General features: G+C 35.8%; 1 protein-coding gene across 1 annotated transcript in view; it reads right to left on the reverse strand.

The window, feature by feature from the left end:
• Positions 1–25,329, reverse strand: part of SPATA4 (spermatogenesis associated 4) — a 33,869-nt gene extending 8,540 nt beyond the window's left edge. Inside the window, 4 exon segments of the mRNA XM_003773052.4 lie at positions 21,074–21,294; positions 21,415–21,533; positions 22,430–22,559; positions 25,009–25,329. Coding sequence (XP_003773100.2) covers positions 21,074–21,294; positions 21,415–21,533; positions 22,430–22,559; positions 25,009–25,202 — 664 coding nt within the window. The 5' untranslated portion in view covers positions 25,203–25,329.
• Positions 25,330–25,703: the final 374 nt, after the last annotated feature.

Here is a 25,703-nt window from a genome sequence, read left to right on the forward strand (position 1 = left end):
AAATATATATATATATAGTACCATGTATAGAAAGCTGGCCCCTAAGCCACAAAGACCTGAAAATGAGTCAGGGCACTAATACTGTCTAGGTGACTCCGAGCAAATCATCTTACCCACCAATCCTCTAGGCACCTCTCATTTCCTCTTTACTTCTGACTCACAGCATTTCTATCTTTTTTCAAGATTCATATCAAATGTCTCTTCCTGTCTTTCCTGCTTTTTCAATTGAAGCTTTCTTACTCTTGAATTTTTTTTTTTTTTTTAGTATTTGAAAGGCTGCCTGGCAGAATGAGCAGAGAGTTGACTTCTGAGTTAGAACAACGGGGTCCAAAGTCCATATTTTGGCTCTGTGATCCTGAATAAAATGCCTTCAATTTCTCTGCACCCCAAAAGTTTCTCTAAGAATCAAGGCTACAACTGATCTATATTGGCAAAAGAAGATTTCTTAACAGGAATTTTCTACACAAATGAAATCATAGGTTGGGATTAAAACAAAACCTTAGTATTTACTTATGTAAATATATACTATATATCCCTAGTGAAAAATAAACAGTCCTGTGTGGACTGGTTTGTTTTTATCATTAATTATATCCTTGGTACTCAACTCAATGCTTTGAACACAGTTTATTTATTTATTTATTTATTTTTGGATGAGGCATTTTCACAAGCACAGGGAAGTCCTTGTTCCAGAGTAGGCAGCTAATAAGTGTTTGTTAAATTAAATTGGCAAGTATGGGAAAGAGATTGCTTAGCAATGATAGGAGATGATGTGAGAGGTGTCTAGAAGTAGCAATATGGAGCAATGAGTCCACCTTTGCCTGATCTTGTACCAATGTATTATAAGTTTCTTCAATAATGCCCTCTCCCCCTAATTTTCAATCTCTTTCTTATTCACTGGCTCCTTCCCTTCTTTTTAAAAAAATACCTTCAAATCTTCCCAACTTTTAAAACTTACATTTGGATTCCAGGTAAAATGGCTGCTTGAATAGCAGGAAACCTGTTCTGCTGCCACTCTAGCAAAACCCTGAAGTTTGCACTAAACCAAATAATGATGAAGAAACTCCACAAAAATCCATAGTAATGGATTTCCTTAACCCCAAAACTAAACAAGAGGCCAGGCAGAAGCCAAAATACAATAGAAAAGAAGGCTGCCAACAAAGCTAGAAGACTAGAGATACATGTAGCCTGCACTGTGTCCAAGTGGAGGGCTCAGCCAAAAAAGCCCTAGTGAATAGACCCTGAAATTGCTGGCAAGCTTCATTGGGCAGTCTCCAAAAGCAATGTACAACATAATAATTATCACTTAGGACATTCCAGACCTCTGGATCCTGAGATCCCTCTCATTTTGTGGTGAGATGTAAAACAGGACCCCAAATGACAGCAGTCTGACCTCTAAAATCCAAGGGAACCAAATCCTGGGAGATGGAGATTAGAAAAGAAACTCAGTGAACCAAAAATAAGATTAAGCAGACCCAAATATGCCAACCAAAAGTACAGCAGAAGGCAGAACCTAGCTCTGACAAAATGACTAAATTCAGATACTTAAGCTGGAAACATGAGTAAACTTTTTTTTTTTTTTTTTTAGAAAATAACTACTATAAAAAATTATTGCAAATCTAAAGACTTGCATCCCTCTCCCAAATAGGATAAAGTGACTCCTTAACAACTACAAGCTACAAACTAAAAGGAAAAACTGAACTTTCAACAAGGAGCAGATGAATACTTAGAAGAAATCAAGAGCTAAAAAATGAAGTAAAAACTTAAAAATTTTTTCTGTAAAAGTTTTAATTTTCAAAACACTTGCATAGTTTTCAACATTCACCCATGCAAAACCTTGTATTCCAATTTTTTCTCCTTCCCTTAGTAAAAGTTTAAAAACGAGTTTAAAAAAAGAAACTGATAAACTTTATCCAACTAATGGAGGTTCTGAAACCAGAAGAAAACAATCAAAAAACAATGATACCATGAATAAGAGGGAAATGTTAGAATAAAATCAAATGATTATTAAAAAAAAAAGAAAATGCAAAATACTATTTTTAAAAAATCAAAGATCACTTAAGAATCACTAGACTTTCTAGATATCATGATTTTTAAAAGTCCACTCTCTATATTTCAAGAAATCATAAACAAAAACTACTGGGTTTACTGGAATCATAAAGAAAAGGGAAGAATTTACCCCCAAAAAAACAAAACAGACTCCTAAAAGGAGCTTCCCTGTTATGGGCCAGAACTCTGTATTTGAAATAAGGATTCTTACAAGATGTTAAGTAAGTGGAATTTATAAGACAATGGTTATCTAGTTTAACATGGTAATGAATAATTCTTTAATCTAATACGTGAACTTAGTACTTAATATAGTTCCACAAGATTGACACCTGTTCTACAAGATTCACACTTATGATGATATAATTAAAATAGAGCATATAAAGTTGGACAAACTCAACCAGAGTCAGACTCGGAGAAAACAGAGGACTAGAAGCAGGAGCTCAAGCTCTAGGAACCAAGGAGATAGATTCATTCCATCTTCAGTCAGGCTCCTGGTAGCTCTCCTGGGGGACAGAGAGGCTCGGAGCCAGAGGATTAGAGTGGGAGCTCAAGCTCTTGGAGCCAAGGACATTTATTCCATCTTCATCAGCCTCATGGTGGCTGGTCTGTCCTCCTGCTCCCCCTACTGAGACCAAGGCCTGTCTGAAGGGCCTCAAGAAAGCTAACTGGGCCCCAGGCAAGGAGACAATAAAGAATTTGGACTTTGGACTTTAACCCTTGGCTATGTGGTGATTACTCTACTGAAAAGAAGGCTGCTCCAAGACCTCCAGGAAACCAACAAGAACACTACACTTCCCCCATCACCACCACCAAAATAAAAAAATCCTCAGAAATGTCTTAAAGAAAATCCAGAGTTAAAAACAACAACAAAAAACTAGAAAGCAGAAGTTTAAGTGCAAAGGATCACAGGCAGAATCAATCAGTCAACAAATATTTATTAAGCACCTACTATTTATGAGGCACTGGACTATTTAAAAAGGCAAAAATCAATTCCTGCTCTCAAGGAGTCTAATGGGGAAGACATCTAAATGTGCAAATAAGATACAGATAGGATAAATTGGGAGGTAATTCAGAGAGAAGGCATTAAAATTAGGAAGACTGGAAAAGTCTTATTATAAGAGGGACTTTAGCTGAGACTTGAAGGTAGTCAGAGAAGGTATGAGGTAGAGATTTGGAAGAAGAATATTTAAGGCAAGGAGGAGAGCCTTGATTGGAAATCCATAGCAAAGACATCTTTAGAACCCAGACAAAAATTGTTGTGGCTTTTGGAGTATCATGAATTATGTAGGATTTAAGCCAGACACCATAGGCACACAGGAGCTAATGTACAAGTCACTTTTGACAATTAGCTAGTGAAGGTAAGTATGCAGAGAATTTAGCACAGATTAATTGCCCCATAACAGCTTATGAACAGATTGCCACTGCTGCAACAAAAGCTTGGGGTTCCCTCCCCAGACAAAAAGATCAAGGGGAAGCCTTCACAAAAATAGAGCAAGGTCCCAATGAATCCTTTGCAGATTTTTTGGGACATTTCCAAACAGCTGTCACAAAAACTATTTTTTTAAATAATAATAATAACTTTTTATTGACAGAACCCATGCCTGGGTAATTTTTTACAACATTATCCCTTGCACTCACTTCTGTTCCGACTTTTCCCCTCCCTCCCTCCACCCCCTCTCCCAGATGGCAAGCAGTCCTATACATGTTAAATATGTCACAATATATCCTAGATACAATATATGTGTCGCAAAAACTATTGGAGAAAATGCAGCTACAAAAATTATGATAAGACAACTGGCTAAAGAAAATGCTAATGAGATTTGCAGAAGAATTATATGGGGACTACACAAAGATGCTCCTTTAGAGGAGATCATAAGATGCTGTGCCACAGTGGGCACAAATGCTTATTATACCCAGACTATGATGAACATGGGAAGACAGGGTCCCTCGTGGCAAGGGACTTCTAGAGAAAATTGTCGATGTTTTCAGTGTGGAAAAATAGGTCATCTTGGAGCTCAGTGTAGGCAAAGATATAGAGTGAGAAAACAGGCTGAGAGAAGACCTAAAATCCCATGTCTAAAATGCAACTGAGGCTTCCACTGGGTTTCAGAATGTAGATTGACCCAGGGAAATGAGAGGCAGGGCCCAGCTCCAAGATATCATACAAAAGACAGGTGGGGCATTATGGCAGCTGAGTTTACACCCAGACAGTCTTTAGAAGGTTAGGACTCTGATGTGATCTATAAGCCAAAAGTAATTACATGGCAGAAAGGGATTACATGATCAACCAGCAGAAAGCAATCAGATAATAGAAAGGGATTACAATTGGGGAGAATACAGGCTTTTTAAACCAACAGAGTAGTGTCCAGTGCAAACAGCTACAATGTAATTGCCAGATGATGAGGAGAGATTCAGAAAGTGGTATATAGAAGGGATTAGATAGGTTAACTGCCTGGGAGAAAGGGTTTGCTTGTATTCCTACAGATGGAGAAGGAAACAGATGGAGAAGGAAACAGATGGGTGGCAACACGTACCTAGAGAGAGACAGAAAAGGAGAAAAACCTCAAAACAAAGGAAAAGATGTAAGAAACATCTGACACTGAAAGAGCATGGTTGATAATAAGACTGTTGCAGGACTTGAAAACCATCAGGAATCACTGGATTCCTTAACACAAGAGGAGACTTGCAGGACTTCAAAACTTGCAGGAATTATTGGATTCCTGGCACATGAACTGATGGACAATGGATTCCTTTTGGACTGTTTCTAGGACTTGTGGACATGTATAATTCCTCATGTTGATTCATGTTATTTGTTATATCACTACGCTTATGTAATTTATGTAATTATGTGTAATACCTCCCATATTGATGGATTTATGTATACCTTTTTCAAGTGAGCCCCTTCAGGAACCCACTAATCTGATTTGATTTCCCATTTCCTTTTTTTTTTTTTTTTTAATTTAATAGCCTTTTATTTACAGGTTATATGCGTGTTGGTGTTTTCATCTTCCTTCATTAGAAGTCAGGGTGGGTGTGACCACCTCCTTTTTATGGTGTTTTGACTCCTTTTTGAGCAGTCAGGGAAAGCATGATCACCTTCTTTTTGGGGGTTTTTACCTCCTTGAGAAGTCAGGGAGGTCATGACCACCTATGAAAGCAGGAGATATTATGGGCCAGAACTTGAAACAAGGTGCTAAGTCACTGGAATTGATAGAAACAATGCTTATGTACTTAGTTCACACCTTTAGAGTTCATACCTTTAAAAGAGTTCACACATTAAGAGTTCACACCTTTAGAGAGCATATATAAGCTAGGAGCCTCAACTAGGATTGACTTTGGGAGATTCACAAGTCAGAAACCCACAAGCCCACTCTCTAGGAGGCAGAGTCAGATTCCATTCCAACTTCCACCTTTGTGCTGGCTGAAGATTCGGAAGGACTAGAGGTTGAAGAGGTTGAAGTCCAGAGGCAAAGGACTAGCAGCAAGAGCTCTCGGAACCAAGGAACGAGATAGGCTTTTAAGAAAGCTAACCAGGCTATTTGAAGGAGACAATAAAGGATCTGAACTTTTAGCTCCTGGCTGCATTTGAAGTGATTATTACTTTGAACTGAAACTAAAGCTGCCTCCAGAAGCCCCGCAAGAAACTTGTCCTCAGAGAATGATTACATTTTAGAGAAGAGAACACTAGAGTTAATAATAGGAAAGTTGGGAAGAGGGAAGGATATACAAGGAAATATTTTTAAGTGCTAATCCCTACAATATTGCTATTAGTATACAATGTTCACCTGCTTTGGCTTACTTCATTTTGCATCAGTTCATGTAAATTATCTCAAGTTTTTCTGAAAACATCCTGCTCTTCATTTCTTACACTGCAATAATATTCCATTTACAATCACATACCACAACTTGTTAAGCAATTCCCCAACTGATGGGCATCCCCTCATTTTTCAATTCTATATCACAACAAAAAGACCAGTTATCAATATTTTTGTACATACAGACCCTTTTCCTTTTTCAAAAAAAATCTTTTTGGAATATAAACTTAGTAGTGGGATTGCTGAATCAAAGGGCATGCATAATTTTATAGCCCTTTGGACACAGCTCCAAATTACTCTCCATAATGGGTGAAATCAGTTTACAGTGGTACCCTAATTTTCCCCCATTCTCTTCAAAATTTGTTATTTTCATTTTCTGTCATATTAGTCAAACTGATAGGTATGGGATAGCACCTCATAGTTGCTTAAACTTGCATTTCTCCAAGCAATAGAGATTTAGAGCATTTTATATAAGTATAGATAACTTTGAATTCTTTGCTGAAAACTGCCTTTTCATATGTTTAAGGGGAAATATGATGAGTTCAATTTAAGACAATTTTAAAATGTTTACTAGATATCCAGTTCTACATGTCAAATAAACATTTGGAGATCTGAACCAGAGGTTGGGAAAGAGTAGAGCTAGACAAGTAGATTTAAGAATTGTCTACATAAAGATGATCACTGAAATTATGGGAGCTAAAAAACTATATGGAAACAAGAGGATACAGAACAAAGCCTTTGAGAATCCCCAATGTTAGTGGGCAATAGATGAAGTTCCAGCAAAGAGGAGTGTTTGGACAGATAAGAAAACCAGGACAGAGTGATCTCATGAAAAAGTAGAGAGAAGAAGAATACTAAGGAGAAGCAGATATTGTCAAAGACTGTAAAGAAGTAAAAAAAAAAATGGGAGATGAGAAAAAAGTTATATTTAGCAATTTAAAAATTATGAGTAACTTTGGAAAGAGTAATTTTATTTGAATGATGAAGTAAGAAGTCAGACTGTGATAAAAGTCAAAGAAAAAGTGGAAAAACCTATCGTGTAGAAAGCCTTTTCAAGGAGAATAACCACAAAAGAGAAGAAGAGAGAGGGGAAGGATGAGAGTTAAATCAACAAATGGATAAGTGAATTGTATGGATAGGGAAGACATAGACATCTTTGTAGGCAGTATGTAAACAGCCAGAATAACAGGGAACAATAAAAGAGTAGTGAGAATAGAAATGATAATGAGCAATATGATGGAGAAGATGAAATGAGATGAAATCAATTTGAGTGGTATGAAATGAGGAACAGGGGAGAAGAGGGCAAATGGCCTCAACTTTTTCAGTGAAATATGAAGCAAGGTTCTCACTTGAGAAAGTGGGAGGAAGGGAAAACTTTAAGAATTTGAGAAGCAAAATGTTGTGAAAATGCAACTGGCTGGAGTGAGTGTCCCATTTAGCAAGGACTAAAAGATTCCCTTTTTAAAATGAGTGCCCAGCTGCAATTATACAATATAAAATTATAGTAGACCCAGTCAGCATGATTTTTAAATTTTTGTCCAGTTTATTCAAAAGCACATGAATGCTGCAAAAGCAACAAATGGTGGGAGTAGTCCAAGGATGAGTTTTGGAAGGACAAGATTTTCAATAGGATAAAGAGATAACAATGCTTGAGAAGAAAATACTATAGAATTGAACTAGTTTACCAAGAAGTCAAGACAGGGAAAAGAAGAATACGGCCAGAGCAAGAGTGATAGCCTGGTAAAGAGCTGTGGGATTACAGTGAGGATGAGAACAGAGTTTGGAGTTGCAAAGCAGAAAGAGAGGTGGAAAGACGCTAATAAATGATCATAGTAAGCCAGCATTTGATAAACTCAAAAGAGCCAAATTTTAGGGGCAAGAACTCACTATTTGACAAAAATTGCTGGGAAAACTGGAAAGCAGTCTGGCCAAAACCAGACAACTGGCATATACCAACACCTTACAACCTCACAATCTTATACCCAAGATAAAATCAAAATGGTTAAGTGTAAGTTTATGTATCAATATACATAAAAAGAAAATACTACAAGTTAGGGGAGCACAGAGAAATATAAGTCAGATCCATGAAACAAATGAGACAGAGAGGATTGTGGAAAACAAAATGGAGATTTTGATTAGAGGAAGTTAATTAAAAAGCTTTTGCATAAAAAAAAAAAACAAAACAAATACAATCAAAATTAGAAGGAAAACACCAAACTGGGGGAATATATTTACAACAGGCCTCTTTTCTCAAATATATATGATGTGTATAATGATCTTCTGGTTCCCCTCATTTCACTTAGCTTCAGTTAATGTCTCTCCAAGCCTCTCTGTATTCATTCTGCAATTGAGCCAAATTTATAAAAATATGTCATTCCTTAATTTTAAAATGATCAAAGATTTTCAGAAAAAGAAATCAAATCTATGAAAAAAGTCACATAAAAATGCTCTAAAATCACTTTTAATTAGAGAAAAAAAACAAATTATAACAACTTGTAGATACTACCCTATACTTCTCAGATGAGTTAATGTAACAGAAAAAGAAATTTACAAATGCTGTTGGGGATAGGGAAAAACTGGAACATTGATGCCCTGTTGGTAGAGTTGTGAATTAGTCTGACCATTCTGTAGAACAATTTGGAATTACACCCAAAAGGCTATAAAATTGTGCACACCCATGTCCTTTGACCCAGAGATACCATTAATAGCTCTGTATCCAAAGAAATCAAAGAAAAGAGAAACTATTTGTGCAAAAATATTTATAGCCCACATGCACACACACAAAAATATTTATAGTGACTTTTTGTGATGGTGAAGAATTTGAAATTCAATGGAAACTCATCAATTACGGAATGAAGTTGTGGTATATGGTTGTGATGTAATACTATTGTGCTATAAGAAACAATGAGGAAGATGGTTTTAGAAAAACCTGAGAAGATTTACATGAATTGATGCAAAGTGAAGTTAACAGAAGCAGCAGAACACTGTATTCAGTAACAGCAAAATTATAAGGATCATCAACTATAAAAAATTTAATTATTCTTATCAAGACTAATAAAAGACAATTTCAATTTCCATGATGAAAAATACTATCTCTATAGAGAGAACTGATGAACTCTGAGTACAGATTGAAGTATGCTTTTTTTTACTTTCTTGATATTCTTTGTATTGGGCTGTGTGTATGTTTTGCAACATGGCTAATACATAAATATGTTTTGCATGACTTCATATGTTGACATATTGCTTTGCCTTTTCAAGAGGTGATGGAAGGACAGGAGGGAGAGAACTTGGAACTCAACATTTTTAAAAAAATGAACGTTAAAAATTTTTAAATGTCACTGGAAGTGTTTAAAAAAAAACCAAAATGTATTTTTTAAAAGGTGAGAGAATGTTCAGGGATCTGTAGACAATAGATTCTTTATTGGGTAATGAATATGGACTGGATGATCCTCAAAGGAGAGGTTACTTAATAATGGTGATTAAGGAAGAACCTGGAAGTGACAAAAGGAAACAAGCAATGATCTAATAACTCCCTCACCTCCACCAAGATGTTGAAGGATATAAGTGAAAATACAACTAGTGCTGGAAAGGATGGCCAGGAAAGTTGTATAATTACGAGGAATATAAGTCTCAGTAAATACTAGAAGACAGAACAAGAAAAGAAGTGGTCTAGGATAAAATCCAGCTTGTTATTTATGGAGCAAGAATTTCAGAGAGCAGAGAGAAAAGGTTGGGTAACTTTATAGTGGGAGTTTAATTAAAATGGGATATGGGGTTTAGTTAGAGGAAATGTCAATAAGGGATGTCAGTGGGAAATGGAGAATGAGGTTTTGAACGATGTCAACTAGGGGTTCAGTACCAAAAGAATGGGATAGATATGATAGAGTGGAAACATGTTTATCATTAATGAATAAGTTTAAGTAGGTTATTAATTTTCCACATAGGTTTGGCCTGGACAGAGTTGTCCTAGGGCACCAGGAAGCTGTGTATGGCTAAAAAATTCAATGGGTGTTGTGAATAGAGGGTGTCCATGAGGTGGCAAGGAAGCCTGTAAAGCTGTAGGTGGCTAGAAAGGAGATCTATCAAGAATGTGATGACAGAATTCTGTTAAGTCACTTATGGAGTTGTACTCACTACATTACACTATCACATAAAACTCAGAATCTTATATTTAAAATGAGACAAGATCTTGGAATACAACGTTCCAGAAAGCAAAATATATAAACTTAAAATCAAGAATGACTTACCCTAAAAACAAGTTCTATGGGAAAATTCTACAGAGAATAAAAATAGATCTTTATGGAAGAGAATTTTTAAGAATTTTTGACAAAAACATCAGAATTTAGTAGGAACTTTGAAATACAAACACAAAAATCCAGAAAAAAAAAAATTTGGGGCAACTGGAAGGATTTATATAACACTAACATTCTAATGGGGACGAAGAAGCAAATATTCCTTTAAACCTTAAATCTTTCAAAGCAAACTTAAAGAGTTATATATAATAGAAATTCTGTAGGTAGACTAGTTCAGTTATGACCAAGGATAACATATGCAGCAAAGTTAATTACAGTCCTGAATGAAAAAATGGCCAAAACCCCATAATTTAAGGAAAATTCAATATATGACACCCAAGATAAATATAAGTTAAACATTAAAGACCAATTATAAGGGATGAACAAGATCAAATTGGTTATTTCATATATGTAAAAGTATGAGCAATATTCTTATGATTGTTATATGATGGGGGTAATTCTAAAAAAATAAAACTGTAGGGAGAGAAAAAAAGCAGTAATTATCTCATAAAAATGAGGCAAAATGATAATAGAGAAGCTAGCCGAGGAGAAGACAGATTGTACTGAAACCTTATTCTCATCAAAAATGTGTTAAAGAGGGAACAACATATATATATATATATATATATATAAAATTTTTCTAAATTCAGAAAGAAATAAGATGATAAGGGCATAGGATGGAGCAGAGAATAAGGGAGGAGGATTCTTAGAGGAATAGGGGGGCAAAGTAGTGGATAGAAACAAAGCAGAGAAGTGAGTAAATACAGTAAGAAAAGCAAAGAAAAATAGGAAGGAGGAAAAAAACAATAATTATAGCTTAGAATGTCAATGGAATGAATTTACCCATAAAATGGAAATTGATAGCACATTAAAAATTTGAATTCAATAACATATTGCTTTCGGAAATAATTTAAAAAATTAGACATACACACAAAGATAAAATAAAGGGCAGGAGTAGAATTTAGTATGTAATCATGTCTTCATATAAAAATTAAAAGTTAATAAAAGATTTAATCAAAAATGAAAAATAAAGAAACTACATTATGTGTAAGCAATATTATTCAATGTTATTTTAGACCAATAAAACACCTAGGCAGCATAAAATATCTGAGCATATAACTGTCAAAACAGACACAGAAATTATATGAACAAGATTTACATAAAACACTTTTTATACAAATATGCTCAGTTGTAAATAATTTAAATAATATTTATTTTTATGGGTAGGTAAAGCCAATATAATTTTAATGATAATTTTGCCTAACTCTTCTATTAATTTAATATCCCAATTAAATTATTTTTAAAATGTACTGAATTAGAAAAAAAATTAACAAAGTTCATTTGGAAAAACAAAAAGTCAGAACTTCAAAGAAGCTAGGGAGAAAAGATGTAAAGGAAGTAGATTCAGTAGTATCAGACCTAAAACTATATTATAAAGTAAGAGCAAAGCTGAAGTATAAAAATGAATAATTTTGATTACTTTAAATTAAAACTTTCTTGTATGAAAAAGTCTGTATCCAAGAACAAAAGGAATGCAGAAAAATTTGGGAAAAAACTTTCATAGATAATCTCTCAGATAGGAAATGATGAGCTGGCTGATTAAAACAAACAAACATGGAAAGACTTGGACATATGAAGGAAGATATCTTGATATTCACCTTCTTATATATATTTGTAGGAATGTGTGTGTATGTGTGTTTGTGTGTGAGAGAGAGAAAAAAACAAAAGAAAACCAACAAGGAAGGAAAGAAAAGCTGGGTAGCTTTGAAAACATTATGTGGTTCAGGTTTTCTTGAAAAGGGAATTTATATAGTTTGCTATATTACATGAAAGCTTTTTTTTTTCTTTTCTTATTTTGTATTTGTTTAAAATTAAAAATATATATATATCCTCAGTCTCCCCCCCTAAAAAACTTTCTTACTATATAGGAGAGGAGGATAAGAAAAGGAGTGGAAGTTATAACAAGAATGGCAAATTAGGAGAGATGGTGATTAGAAGCAAAACACAATTGAAGAGGGGTAGGTGAAGCAAAAGAGAGGAAAAAATAACAGAGAAAATTGGTTGGAGGGAAATATACAAGTAGTAATCATAACTGTGAATATGAATGGGATGAACTTATCCATACAACAGAAGTATATAATAGAATAGATTAAAACCCAGAATCCTATAATACAATGTTTACAAGAAACATATCTGAAGCAGAGAGACAAACACACAAAGTATAGGCAAGGGGAGAGAGAAGCATCTATTATGCTTCAACTGAAATAGAAAAAGGAATAGAAATCATGATCTCAGTAAAAATAGAGCTAATTTAAAAAGATAAGCAAGGAAATTACATCTTGCTAAAAGGTACCATAGTTAGTGAAGCAATATTAAGATTAGAAATTAAATGACTTATAGGGGAAAACAAACAGTTAAACTATACTACTAGTGGGGGACTTCAGATTTGCCCTCTAAGAATTAGATAAATCTAACAAAAAAATAAAAAGAAAGAAGTTAAGCAGATAAATAGAATTTTAGGAAAATTAAATATGACAGGCTTCTGGAGATAACTCAATGGGAATAGAAAGAATTAAGCCTTTTTCTCAGTGGTATTTAGCATCTCCCCCAAAATTGATCATGTATTAAGGCATTAAAACCCAATAACCAAATAAAGAAAGGCAGAAATATTAAATGCATCCTTTTAGAATTTAATGCTATCCACACTCTAGAGAAAAAATTGGAGCAATCTAAATACAAAAAGAACTGGAAGAGTCTAAATATGAAAGTCTAAATATAATTGAAACGTATTATTTTCACTTTGTTTTTTTCCATAGCTTTTTTTTTCTTTTGGACTGTTTCTTCCTTCACAATTTTACTTATTTGAAAATGTTTAACATATAAAATGATTACACATATAAAACCTACATCAAATTGCTTACGTCATAAAGAAGGAAGAGAGAAAATATGAAACTCATTTTTTAAAAAAAAAATGAATGTTACAATTTATATTTACATGTAATTAAAAAATAAAATATTTAAAAAGGAGTCATAAAAATAGATTGAAAGTTAATTGGAGGTCAAATAATCTAATCTTAAAATTAAATTAAAAAAGAAATCAAAGAAATAATCAATAATTTTATTAGAGAATAATAACAATGAGAAAATATACCAAAATTTGTGGGATATATTCAAAGCAGTAATTAGGGAAAGATTTACATCTCCAAATATTTACATCAATAAAACAGAAAAACACATGAATGAATTGGGGATATACTTTTAAAAAAAACTAGAAAGAGAAAAAATTTTAAATTCTCAAACACAACACTAGAAATTCTGAAGATCAAAAATGAAATTTAAAGCTAGAAAATAACTGAACTAATAGTAAATAAAACTGGGAATGGTTTTGTCTTGGGGGCGTAACATAAACCACTGGCTAATTTAATTTTAAAAAAGAAAGAAGAAAACCAAACTACTATTATAAAAAATGAAAAGGGAAATTTCATTCAACACCAATAAAGAAGAAATTAAAGCAATTATTGGAGTTATTTTGCTCAATTATATATTAGTAAAAATTAAAATCTAAGTGAATTGCAGGAATATCTCCAAAAATATAAATCGCCCAAATTAATAGAAGTAGAAATAGAATATTTGAATAACCCAATATTAGATAAAGAAATTGAACAAGTCATCAATGAGCTCCCTAAGGAAAAAATCCCCAGAACCAGACAGATCTAAAAGTGAATACTATTAAACATTTAGGGAATAATTAATTCTAATACATGTATACTATTATGAAAAAATAGGTAAAGAAGGAATCCTATCAAATTTCTTGTCTGACATAAATGTAGTTTTAATACCTAAACCTTAATACAAAAAAAAATTGAGAAACTATAAACTAGTAATTATCAATGCAATTTTTTTTAATTCTAGCAAGAATATTATAACAACATATCAAAAAGATCATATACTAGGACCAAGTGAGATATATAGCAGGCATGCAGGGTAGGTTTAATATTAAGAAATCTATAAGCATAATTGTCCATATCAGTGGCAAAATCACCAAAGATTTATTGTCTCAATAAATGCAGAAAAAATTTTTTAACAGGATATAACACATATTCTTATTAAAAACTCCAGAAAGTACAGGAATAAATGAAGCCTTATGAGGGGTGAAGGAAATATATCATTATCATCACTATTATTCAGTATTATACTAGAAATGCTAGCTAGAGCAATAACAAAAAGAAATTGAAGCAATTAGAATAGGCAATGAGAAAAATCTACTCTGTAAATAATATCAGTGTTCTTGGAGAATGCCAGAGAATGAGCTAAAAAACTAGATGAAATAATTAACTTCAGCAAAGTTATAGTCCAGCAGCAAGAAACAGAAAGATAAACTCCATGTAAAATACCTGTACACAACATAAAATCCTTGAGAGTCTACCTGCCAACACAAACCCCGGAACAGAATTAAAAGACAGTTTTCACACAAATAAAATCAAATCTGAAAGATTGAAAAATATTGGTTACCCAAGCCAATAATAATAAAAGTCACAATTCTACCTAATTTAATATACTTATTCAGTGCTATACCAATCTGCCAAAAAAAAAAGAAATCTTATGAGAGCTGGAAAAAGTAATAAGAAAATTCATCTGGAAGAACAAAAGATCAAAAGTATCAAAGAAAATAATGGGGGGAAAAAGTGTGAAACAAGATGGCCTAGCTGTAACCAGATTTCAAACTGTATTACAAAGTGATAATTGTCAAAACAATCTAGTACTGGCTGAGAAATAAGAGTGATAGATCAGTGGAATAAATCATGTACACAATATGCAAGTAGAAAACCACAATCTTGTGTTTGATAAACACAAAGATCCAGAATTTTGGGAAAAAAACTTACTACTTGGAAAAAAAAAAAATGTTGGGAAAACTGGAAAGCAATTTGGCAAAAACAAAAACAAAAACAAAAACAAAAACAAAAACAAAAACAAAAAAAACCAGCTAACCAAGATAAGGTCAAAATGAGTAGATGATTTAGACATAAAGGGTGATGATACCATTAGCAAATTTGGGCAGCATGGCATAGTTTACTTCCCACATCTACGAATAAAGGAAGAACTAATTAACAAACAAGAAATAGTGAGCATTATGAAATATAAAATGGATAATTTTGATTATATTTAATTATAAATTTTTGTGCAAACAAAATCAATGCCACCAAGATTTGAAGGAAAGCAGAAAACTGAATAAAATTTTACAATTTTCTCTGATAAAGACCTCATCTCTCAAATATATATATAGAATTGAGTTAAATTTATAACACAAACCATTCCCCAAATGATAAATGGTCAATGATATAAACAGGTAATTTTCAGATGAAATAATCAAATCTATCTATAGTGGTATTTTTTTTAAAGCTCAAAAGCACTATTGATTAGAAAAATGAAAATTAAAACAATTCCAAACCACCTCACATCTATCAGTTTGGCTAATATGACACAAAAGAAAAAAGACAAATATTGGAAGGGATGTGGGAAAACTGGGACATTAATGCATCATTGGTGAAGCTGTGAACTAGTCTAACAATTCTGGAAAGCAATTTGGAAGTCTGCCCAAAGAGTGATAAAATTGTGCATAACATTTGACCCAGCTAACACCATTACTGGATGTACTAAGTGCAAAGGAGAAGACTCATACTTCTGGTGTGAGGGCTGCTGAGATTTTTTCAGAGCTGCTTTCCACCTTTAGTGTCAATCTACCACCCAACTTTCATCTGTAACATACTCAGCAGCCACACCCCAGTAAATCATTTAGGCTGATGGGCCAAATCTGGTTGAAGGTAACTGACAGGTCTCAAACCCAGCAGTGAATTAGAGAGATATTAGAGTCATATGAAGACTGCCCCTAGTTAAATGGGCAGATGCAAACAATTTGTTCCAATAGGCCATGAAGGCAATGGAAGCATGAGCTGTGGAGACTTCACGGTTTGCTTAGACATTAAAAATGAAAGTCCATCAATTGTATTCTGAGCCACAGCTAGTCATCTTGACTTCTGCTTGCCACTGGGACTCTGATGACTCTGGAAGAGAGAATGAGGCTGATGATCTTGCATAAAACTAACTCACTTAAATCCAATTTATGTGAGCCAAAAGATTTTACCAATGCTATTTTACCATTATTCCCTATTTCAAAATCCCAATAAGGCAAGGAAAGTGATGAAGCAGTGGGTGCAGATACACCAGGAGCTATAATCACACCCCTCTAAACAGATGGCCCAGGCCATGAGGTTACCTTCTCACTGAAAGTAGCAGTAGGATTTGAAAGCTCTCAGGGACCTGAGCAGTATCTTTTAAGGACCACACTGCTTAACTTTTAGAGTGATGGAGGCTAAAAAAGGTACCCTAATTTTTTTTTTTCTTTCACCAAACCTGGCCTGTTTATCATGGTAGGTGGGGATATACCCTGCAGTCAAAACACAAAAAATGCACAAAAACTTTTGTAAGATATAATTCCACTTACTATTGGTACATGGAAAGTGCACATGCTTTTATGGACAATAAGAATTCCAGTAGTCCTGAAAGATGAGTAGCTCTTCTTGCAAGAGAACTCAGCAGGAATTGCCTCCAAATAGAAGTCTTGAGTAAAACAAGGCTGGCAAATGAAGGCCAGTTTATCAATGTCAGAACTAGAAGCACATTCTTCTGGAGTGACTAAAATATCACCATGAAGCTGGCAGAGGTTTTGCATCAAAACTAATCTAGTTATTAAGCCTATATGCCTCTAAAAAGGAAGGAATAACAAGCTCATAACAATGAGATTGTCACTTGCAAGAAAGCACTATACCACCCTTATTGTGTTTTATGCTTCTACCATAATAAATCCTGATAAAGTCAAAGAAAAATTTTAGGAAGACTTGGAGACCCATCAGTGTGCTGAAAAAGATCAAGCTTGTAATTCTGAATGACTTTATCACCAGAGTACACATAGACTATCAGACATGACAGGGAGTTGTTGGAGGAAATGGAGTGGGGAAACAGCAGCTATGGCCACTTATTATTGAAGATTTATATGTCTAATGATCTCTTATCTCCCATACCGTCTTCTATTTACCTAAATGCCATAAAATTTTGTGGATGCATATCTAATGTCATTGTAAAAAGGAAAAAACAGGGTAATGAAGGCAATGTACAGTACAGAATGCTGGAATGATCATAGACATACATCCAAGCTAAGCATTCACATTTAACAAAAGCAGCAGCCCCAAAACAAGATAATTACTATAAAACTTAATGTCAAGAGATTACAGTGTTAACTTGGAGGAAAAGTTGAGCCAACACATATTTCCCAGCAGTGAATGGTAAGTTTTCAGATATTTGGTATACAGCACTATATTGACTCACGTGGGCCAGAAACTCACAAACATCAAGATGTTTGTTGAAATGTTGAGAATGTTGTTGGAAATGTTGAAAAAATTCAGAAGCTGCTAAACAAAAAACAATAATTTTACATGATTTATCAATAGGGTAGTCTGTCCATCTTTAAGAAGGTAGTGTTTAACTCCATCAAAACTAGATTCTTGGCTCAGTAAGAAGGCCTATGAAGTTTGTTTTATACTAATAGCAACAATCCAAAGTGCTTTTATAATGTTCAAAATGCATTTACAGTCAAAGACCTAATGCCATTTATAGTCAAAGATCTATAGTGCATCTCAACCACTCAGTAGATGGAGCCAGATTGATTGGTGATAAGAATATGATCCTGGAGAGATGGACTGACCATCTCTATCATTATGACCATCAATCTATGCTGAAGCCATTGACTTTTTACCTCAAGTTAAAATCAATCTCTCTCTAGCCTCTTTCTCCAACTGAAGAATAGGTTTTGAATGCCATTAGACCCTCTTGTGTGACAAAGTGCCTAGTACTGATTCTATTGCAGCTAAGATTTACAAGGTACAGATCCACTGCTCATATAAAAACTAACAATTCTTCTAGGTTTCATGAAAAGAGAAGGTTATCCCCTAAGAGTTTAAAGATGCCGCCATTGTTCATCTGTAGAAAATGGAACTAGTCTTGTGAAAAACCAAAGGAACTGGGGGAAGGAGAGTCTCTGTCTTTCTCTCTCAGTCACTGATGGCAAGATTTTGGCCAGAGTTCTTTCAGGTTACCTGGAAGATGGTAAACTACTTGAGCATGGGTGAGGCTAAAGAAAGAGCAGAGGAACAGTTGATAACAGTGTTTGCAAACTACCTGACAATTCCAGAACAAATCCCAGGAGCAGAACAGAGGTCTATACACATCTGATCAAGGGCTTTGATACTGTCAATTGTGAGGATTTGTGAAAGGTCATGACAAAATTTGGTTGCCCACATTAGTTCATCAGTATCGTATGTCTGTTTTTTAATGGCATGCTTGCAAATTCTGGAAAAGAGATGATACTCTTAACATATTTAACATGTATTGGACTACCTGCCAGCTAGGGGAGGGGGTGGGAGGAAAGAGGGGAAAATTTGTAATAAAAGGTTATGCAAGGGTCGATGTTGGAAAAATTACCCATGCATATGCTTTATAAATAAAAAGCTTTAATAATAAATATATAGGTAGGCAGATAGATAAACAAACAAAGAGATGATGCTCTAAATTTCCCAGTCATCGGTGGATGTTTTTAGCAATGTTTGCAAATACCTTTAACAAGAATGAAAATGGCATCAACATCAGCTATTGCACTGATGGTAAGTTATTTAATTTATAAAGACTACAAGTCAAAATTAAAGGAGGGAGGAGAATAGGTGTGTGACTTTGCAGTTGATTGCACATTTGATGCAGCCTCTGAGGCTGAGATGCAGCAGAATATGCATTGGTTTTCTGCTTCTTGTGATAATTTTGGCCTGACAACACCAAAAAATTGAAGTTCTCCACCATCCAGCACCATAGCATACATACATGGAACTACTGGTTATAACAAATGGAGAAACTGTGAATGCTGTGGATAAGTTCATTTACCTTAACAGTATAATTTCCAAGAATATACACAAGACAATGAGATTGATCACACATAGCCCGAGCTAGCTCAGTGTTTGGGAGGCTCCAAAGAAAAATGAGGGAGAGGAGATATTACATGGCCTACCAAACTGAGGTCTTTGGACCATTGTGCTGATCTCATTGTCATATGCCTATGAAACTTGGACAATATATTAGTGGCATGGCAGGAAACTGAATCACTTCCATTTAAGATGTCTTAGAAAGATTCTGAAATTTACCTGGCAAAATAAAGTATTAGACACTGAAGTTCTTTGCTGAGTTGAAAGGCTAAGCATTCAAACTCTATTACACAGAATGATGGGCTGGCCATGTTCAAATGTCAAACATATGTTTGGCAAAAAAGACTATTTTATGGGGAACTTATATGAGGCAAGCATTCACAGAAGAAGAGGAATACAAGGGCACTGTCAAGAGGTCTGGAATAGATTGTGAGACACTGGAAACATTGGCATGGGACCATCCATCATGATGTGCCTGCATCAAAAAAGGAATTGTACTTCATGTGCAAAGCAGAATTGTAGTATCTCAAAAAAAAAAAAAAAGATGAGATATGCAAATGTAGAGCCAGCCATCTTCACTCCAAATGTTCATATAGACTTGTGTGCTTGACTTGAGGTAGAGTTTTCCAACTGTTATCAACCATAGTTGGATATAGTTAAACTTTGCCCCCAACATAACGATGTAATTTTGGTCCAATCCCAGAGAGATCAAAAAAAGAAAGGGGAGGTGGGGTGGGATGGGAGTGGGAGGGGTAGAAGGAGGGAGGGGAATTCGAGGAGAAGAACCCATATGTATAAATGTATTTACAATAGCTTTTTTGGTAGTGGCAAAGAATTGGAAATTGAGGGATGCCCATTAACTGGGGGAATGACAATAATTTAAGGCTTATGATTGTGATGGAATACTGTTATAACATAAGGAATGATGAGCAACACGTTTTCAGAAAAACCTGAAAAGCCTTATATAACTTAATGCAAAGTGAAGTGAACAGAACTAGGAGAACAGTATATACAACAACAGGAATACTATAAGATGATAAGCTCTAAATGATTTAGTTATTCCTAGCAATATGAAGATCCAAGACAATTCTGAAGGTGGAATCTAGATGCAGATTGAAGTATTGTTTTTTTATTTCCCTATATTTTTCTTGTTTTTTTTTTTTTGTTTGTGGTTTTTTCACAACATGACTAATATGGAAATATATTTTGTATGACTGTATATGTATAATATATCAAATTGCTTGCCTTTTCAATGAGGGGAGAAATTAAGGGAGAGAGGGTAAAGAATTTGGAATGCAAAACTGTAAAAGATGAAGTTTCCAAATTGTTTTTATATGTAATTGAAAAAATAAAATTTAAATTTTTTAAAAGCTCAAAATATTTCACTGATTTTTTAATTAATTTTTATTAATCAAAGAAGGAAGAAGTTGTTGGTAAAGTTGTAAAGATGAGAAAATATCTATGTCAATACGGAGCTTTTGTAGCAATGAACAATTTGGAATCATTAAAATAATTACTCGAAGCTATAATATTGAAAATCATACTGTATAGTTGAAGGAATAATATATGATAAATTTGAGGATAAAGAAATTGCCACTCACATTTGATAACACAAAATACTATGATAATTAGATAATTAGTAACTTGACTAAAATTTTACTAACAAATAGAAGGATAGTTAAAATGGTGCAAAGTCAAAGGAGCAAAAAAGGAAATATCACCACATCCTAGTGATGTGGGAATTATGAAAGAGAAATTTCATTTCTTTCTGCTTAATTCAGGTCCAACCTTCATCTCACCTTTTAGGAGACCAGGTAGTTTCTTAGGATGGTTCCCTTTTTCAGGATATAAGATCCAAAAAGGAAAAAGAAAAAAAATATTTTCAAGAGAAACTTACTTGGATGAAGTTTCCTACTGAGTTTTCTTTGTAACATTTGTAATAGACACAGAAAGTTTATTTTAAGTTGATGATTGAGCACATTGGGATTACTCAATAATTCAGATAACCTAATGTTATTCTTGATAAACTTCGAAGCTGTTGTTTTGAGCACCAGTGGCAAATTGATCTGGTAGTTACAATCTGTGAAGTTCACATAGCTGTCTTGGATATTTTTAATTCTGAAAACAAACAAAATAAAAATCCAGCTGTTAACACAAAATCTTGGAAATAAAAAATTACATAAGCCTTAAAAGGTTTCTTTTAAAGCTGAAAAATATAAATAATAACTCTTAACTCACTGTTGTTTTGTCAATAACGTGTAGATATCTTGTATCAATATTTCTGGTACTCCAGGTATACTGTGAAGTGTCCCATGAATTAATTCTTTGGGTATTTTGAAATGTTTTTTTGAAAAAAACTAATAATAATTAAAAAAAAATCTGTTAGCTGAGTCAGTTTTGATAGTAAAAAGTTCTACATTACATTCTCATTTTTTTTTTCTATTGACTTAGATGTCTCCTACATTTATATCTTTCAATTAATCTACTTCCTTACATCTAAAAAGCAAACATAATTCAATGGAATAAAATATATGAGATTATATTATTTGGTCCTCAAAACAATTCTGGAAGGAGGGTGCTATCATAATCCCCATTTTGCAGATGAGGAAATTAAGACAAAGTTACTTGACCAGGGTGGTCACAGAGCCTGAGGCTGAATTTGACCTTAGGTCTTCCTGATTCCATGCCCAGGAGTCTTATGTCCTACACCACCTAGCAGTCATTATATATCATAGTCATACATGGTTAGGGAAGAATAAATATCTAAGTAAACTTATAGACAAACTATATAAATAATTATATACATATAGTATTAACTCTAGAGCAGAATTAGGGTTTGTGACATTTAAAAGAATTTTTTTTTGATGATGGCCTCATAATATTATTCTCATAATAGTTAGTCTCATAATAATTCTCATTCAATAATTCAATTCAATTCTCATTCAATAATTCAATAATTCAAATTCTCATAATAATTAGTCTCATAATATTATTTTGTAGATTCTACTGATTCCAAAAGAGAACTAGATACATGGATGGCTCTCTGCAACTCATCATCATAGCCATGGGGAAAAAAAAAGCAAAACATTTGCTCTCTTGGGAGTTTGTTAAAAGTATCATTTTCCAATATGGAGGTCAGCCATTGGGGAATTTCAATGTCAAATAGGGAATACACAATTTAAGGCATTTAAAAAAAAAAATCAGAATTGAGGTATATGTTATTTTCTTAAAATCACATATGGTTAATACTTACCTTTTCTAGCTGTGCCCAATTAGCCAATTTGGATTTTATAGAATTTCCATTCTCAAAAGTAATCAGTTTAAGATCCCTTGGATAATAGATACTGAATATTTCTGCAAGCAGGAAGCCATTTGAAAAGTCCCTGACCAGTAACAAGGAGATTAAACAGAATGTTTTATTTTAGTCCGCCATTATATTATATTAACAATTTAGATTATAAACTCTAACACAGATGGAACCCTACCTAATATAAATTTTTCATATTCCTCGGGGCCTAGCACAATCCTTAACAAATGCTGGTTGATCTAAATTGAATTGAATTGTGTAATTCAAATATTCAGCATGGACTAGAAATAATTGAAGAGTTATAAAATCTAAAGTGAAAAATTCTTCAAAATGCTTTGGTTTTGAGATAGTTTGGTACATTAAGAATGAAAAAAAGAGGTAGTTCTAAATGCAAAAGGTTGATTCAAAGATTCAAATTCTCTTACCATAGCTTTGTGACCTTGAGGAAATCATTCAACCATTCCCAGATTCAATTTCCTTATCTATATCTAAAAATGGGAGTTGGACATGATGATTTATAAGTTTTTCTTAGGGATCTATTAATCTATTAATATTTTTTGAACTAAATTTTATCAATTTAGGATCTAGGGTAGACTATATGTTTATAGGATACCCTCTACAATATTTGAATGTGTCATTATTTCTAAATGCATGTTGGTTGATATTTGTTACCTGTGCCTTATCAAAAAAAGCTAAAAGGGTTCTAAAAATCAATACTGATCACAAAGAACCTTGAGTTTTGTTGCTAGACAAACCTAGGTTCAAAAAAAAGCAACAAGTCAAAAGTGGAATGTGAGATGTATATTGTGTTCCCAACTCCCATTTCTTCTTTGTTTTGTTCACTAGCAGAAAAGAGGAATGGAAGTGGGTGAACCTAAATTTAATAAGTCTCCTTTAGGAAGGGATTTCATTTTAATATATTTAACGTCTACTGGTCATGCTACAATCTGGGGGAGAGGGTGGGGGGTAAGAGGTGAAAAATTGGACAAGAGGTTTGGCAATTGTTAACGCTGTAAAGTTACCCATACATATAGCTTGTAAATAAAAGGCTACTAAATTAAAAAAAAAAAAAAAAAAAAGGAAGGGATTTCATTGGGTTAAAAAAGTTGGGGAAGTGGGTTTGGGATGAAGTTAGCAACAAGAGGAAACCTAAACAAATTTCAGGAATAATACAGTTACAAATATTTATGTAGCTGCTCAAAGGTTTCCAAAGCATTTTGTATATAAGTACTATTTCAGTGGATGCTCACATTTTCAGGCAAACTATTATCGTCCCCACTTTACAGATGATAAATCTAACAAGGAAGGGGACATAATTATAACTCAGTTCTTACCCTAAAGACAACTATACTCTGGGTTTCTCACGGAAAGCCCAGAAAGTACAGGAGCTAAGATCAATGAACTCACAAACAGATGACTAGTTTAAATCCCGTTCTGCCACGCCCTTAACCTGTTGGCTCCTCGGACTGGTCATTTTACAATTGTGGCGTCAGTTTCCCCAGAATGTAAGCAAGCCTTGAAAGGAGGTTTCATTTTTGTCTTTACAAGAGCTGAGTATAAAATTATTCGGTTATCGCAAAAAATAGGGCCTTCCACCCTCGATACTTCCTAATAGAGGTAGCTAGAGGACCCTGGGCCTCTGAGGTGTCTCGCACGAAACGTAAATGCAGGGCGGGGTGATAAGAGGAGGAGGAGGAAGGGGAGGCGGCGCGGGCGGGGACTGAGGGGTTGGAAAGGTGGGGGTGGGGGGATGCGAGGGTGGGGGGGGGGGGTGAGGTAGGGGTGGGAGTGGAGGGGAGGATGGGGGTGAGGGCGGGGCGGGGGGCAGGATGCGGGGGGGGGGGGAGTGAGGGTGGGGTGGGAGGGGAGGGAGGAGAGGTGAGGGGGGGCGAGGATGGAGGGTGGGGGCGGGGTGGGAATGAGGGGTGGGGTGGGGGGGAGGATGAGGGCGGGGCGGGGGGCGAGGGGGGGGGGCGGGGTGGGAGTGAGGGTAGGGGTGGGAGTGGAGGGCGAGGATGAGGGTGAGGGCGGGGGCGAGGATGCGAGGGTGGGGGCGGGGGTGGAGAGTGAGGGTAGGGGTGGGAGTGGAGGGTGAGGGCGGGGGCGGAGAGTGAGGGTAGGGGTGGGAGTGGAGGGCGAGGGTGAGGGTGAGGGTGAGGGTGAGGGGCGAGGGCGAGGATGAGGGTGGGGATGGGGGGCGAGGGTGGGGGTGGGCGTGGAGAGCCGGGGAGAGCACCGGCGCTAAGGACGAAGGGGCGAAGATAAGAGTGGGATAGCTCAGACCCGGCGTTACATCCTAAGGTGACCGAGGCTGAAAGAAGCGCGACAGCGCAGGGCAGACAGGGTGGGGATGAGAGGGGACCAGAGCGGGGGGTGGGGAAGGGAAGAAGAGGGGGGGGGGGGCGGTCAGGGAGATAATTGGCTGTGGGAGCAAGAGCTGGTTGGTGCGGCGCAGTCCTGGGGGCGGGGCGGCTTGAGAGGCGCGCCGGAGACTAGCGGGGGCGGTGCCGCGTGGGTCCACACACCTGTTAATGTTTTTAGGGTAATAAGTGAGCTCCATGCTTAAAAGCCAGCGCAGTACGGCCCGGGGCAGGTGGGACTTCTTCGGGGGACACCAGTATGGCAAAATGGGCTTTCGCCGCTTTGTGGAAGCAGGTATAGAGACAGCTGGCGGCCGTGTCCGTGGCGCCCTGCCCGCCAGCTGGCCTGAGGCGGCCATGGTCTGGAGTCCTCCGCCTTAGGTCTGGAGTCCTCCGCCTTGGTAACGGCTTCTTCTGGTACTGTGCGGGAGACGGCGTAGCCGCACCCGCGCTCGCCCCCTAGCGGCCACGTCCGCCGGAAGGGGGAGTGCTTCTTAGAAACACCTTGGGCCATTCTAGAGGCTTGGGCAGCCCCGCCCATTTGGGAAGGCTGGAGAAAATGACGTCTTCGTCCGTCCATTGTGTTAGAGCCGCCCCTGAGCTGCTTGAGCTCAGTTTCCTCATCTATAAAAGAAATGGTTGGGGGGGAGGGGAGGTTCTAAAGCGCCTGCCAAATTCATCTCTAGACCCCAAAAATCTTCCCTTAGCCTTTTCATGGGAATGCTCCCCCGGGAATGGGAATCGCCAGTTCCTCTGGCTTCCTGCCCGTTTCTGTCTGGGTATTTGTCGCGCTCTAGGTTTTGATGAAGCTATAGAGATCAAATAATCCATCCTTGGGGGAGGGTTTGGAAAGAACTAGC

The sequence above is a fragment of the Sarcophilus harrisii genome, chromosome 6 (assembly GCF_902635505.1).
Source record: "Sarcophilus harrisii chromosome 6, mSarHar1.11, whole genome shotgun sequence".
Classification (NCBI taxonomy): domain Eukaryota; kingdom Metazoa; phylum Chordata; class Mammalia; order Dasyuromorphia; family Dasyuridae; genus Sarcophilus; species Sarcophilus harrisii.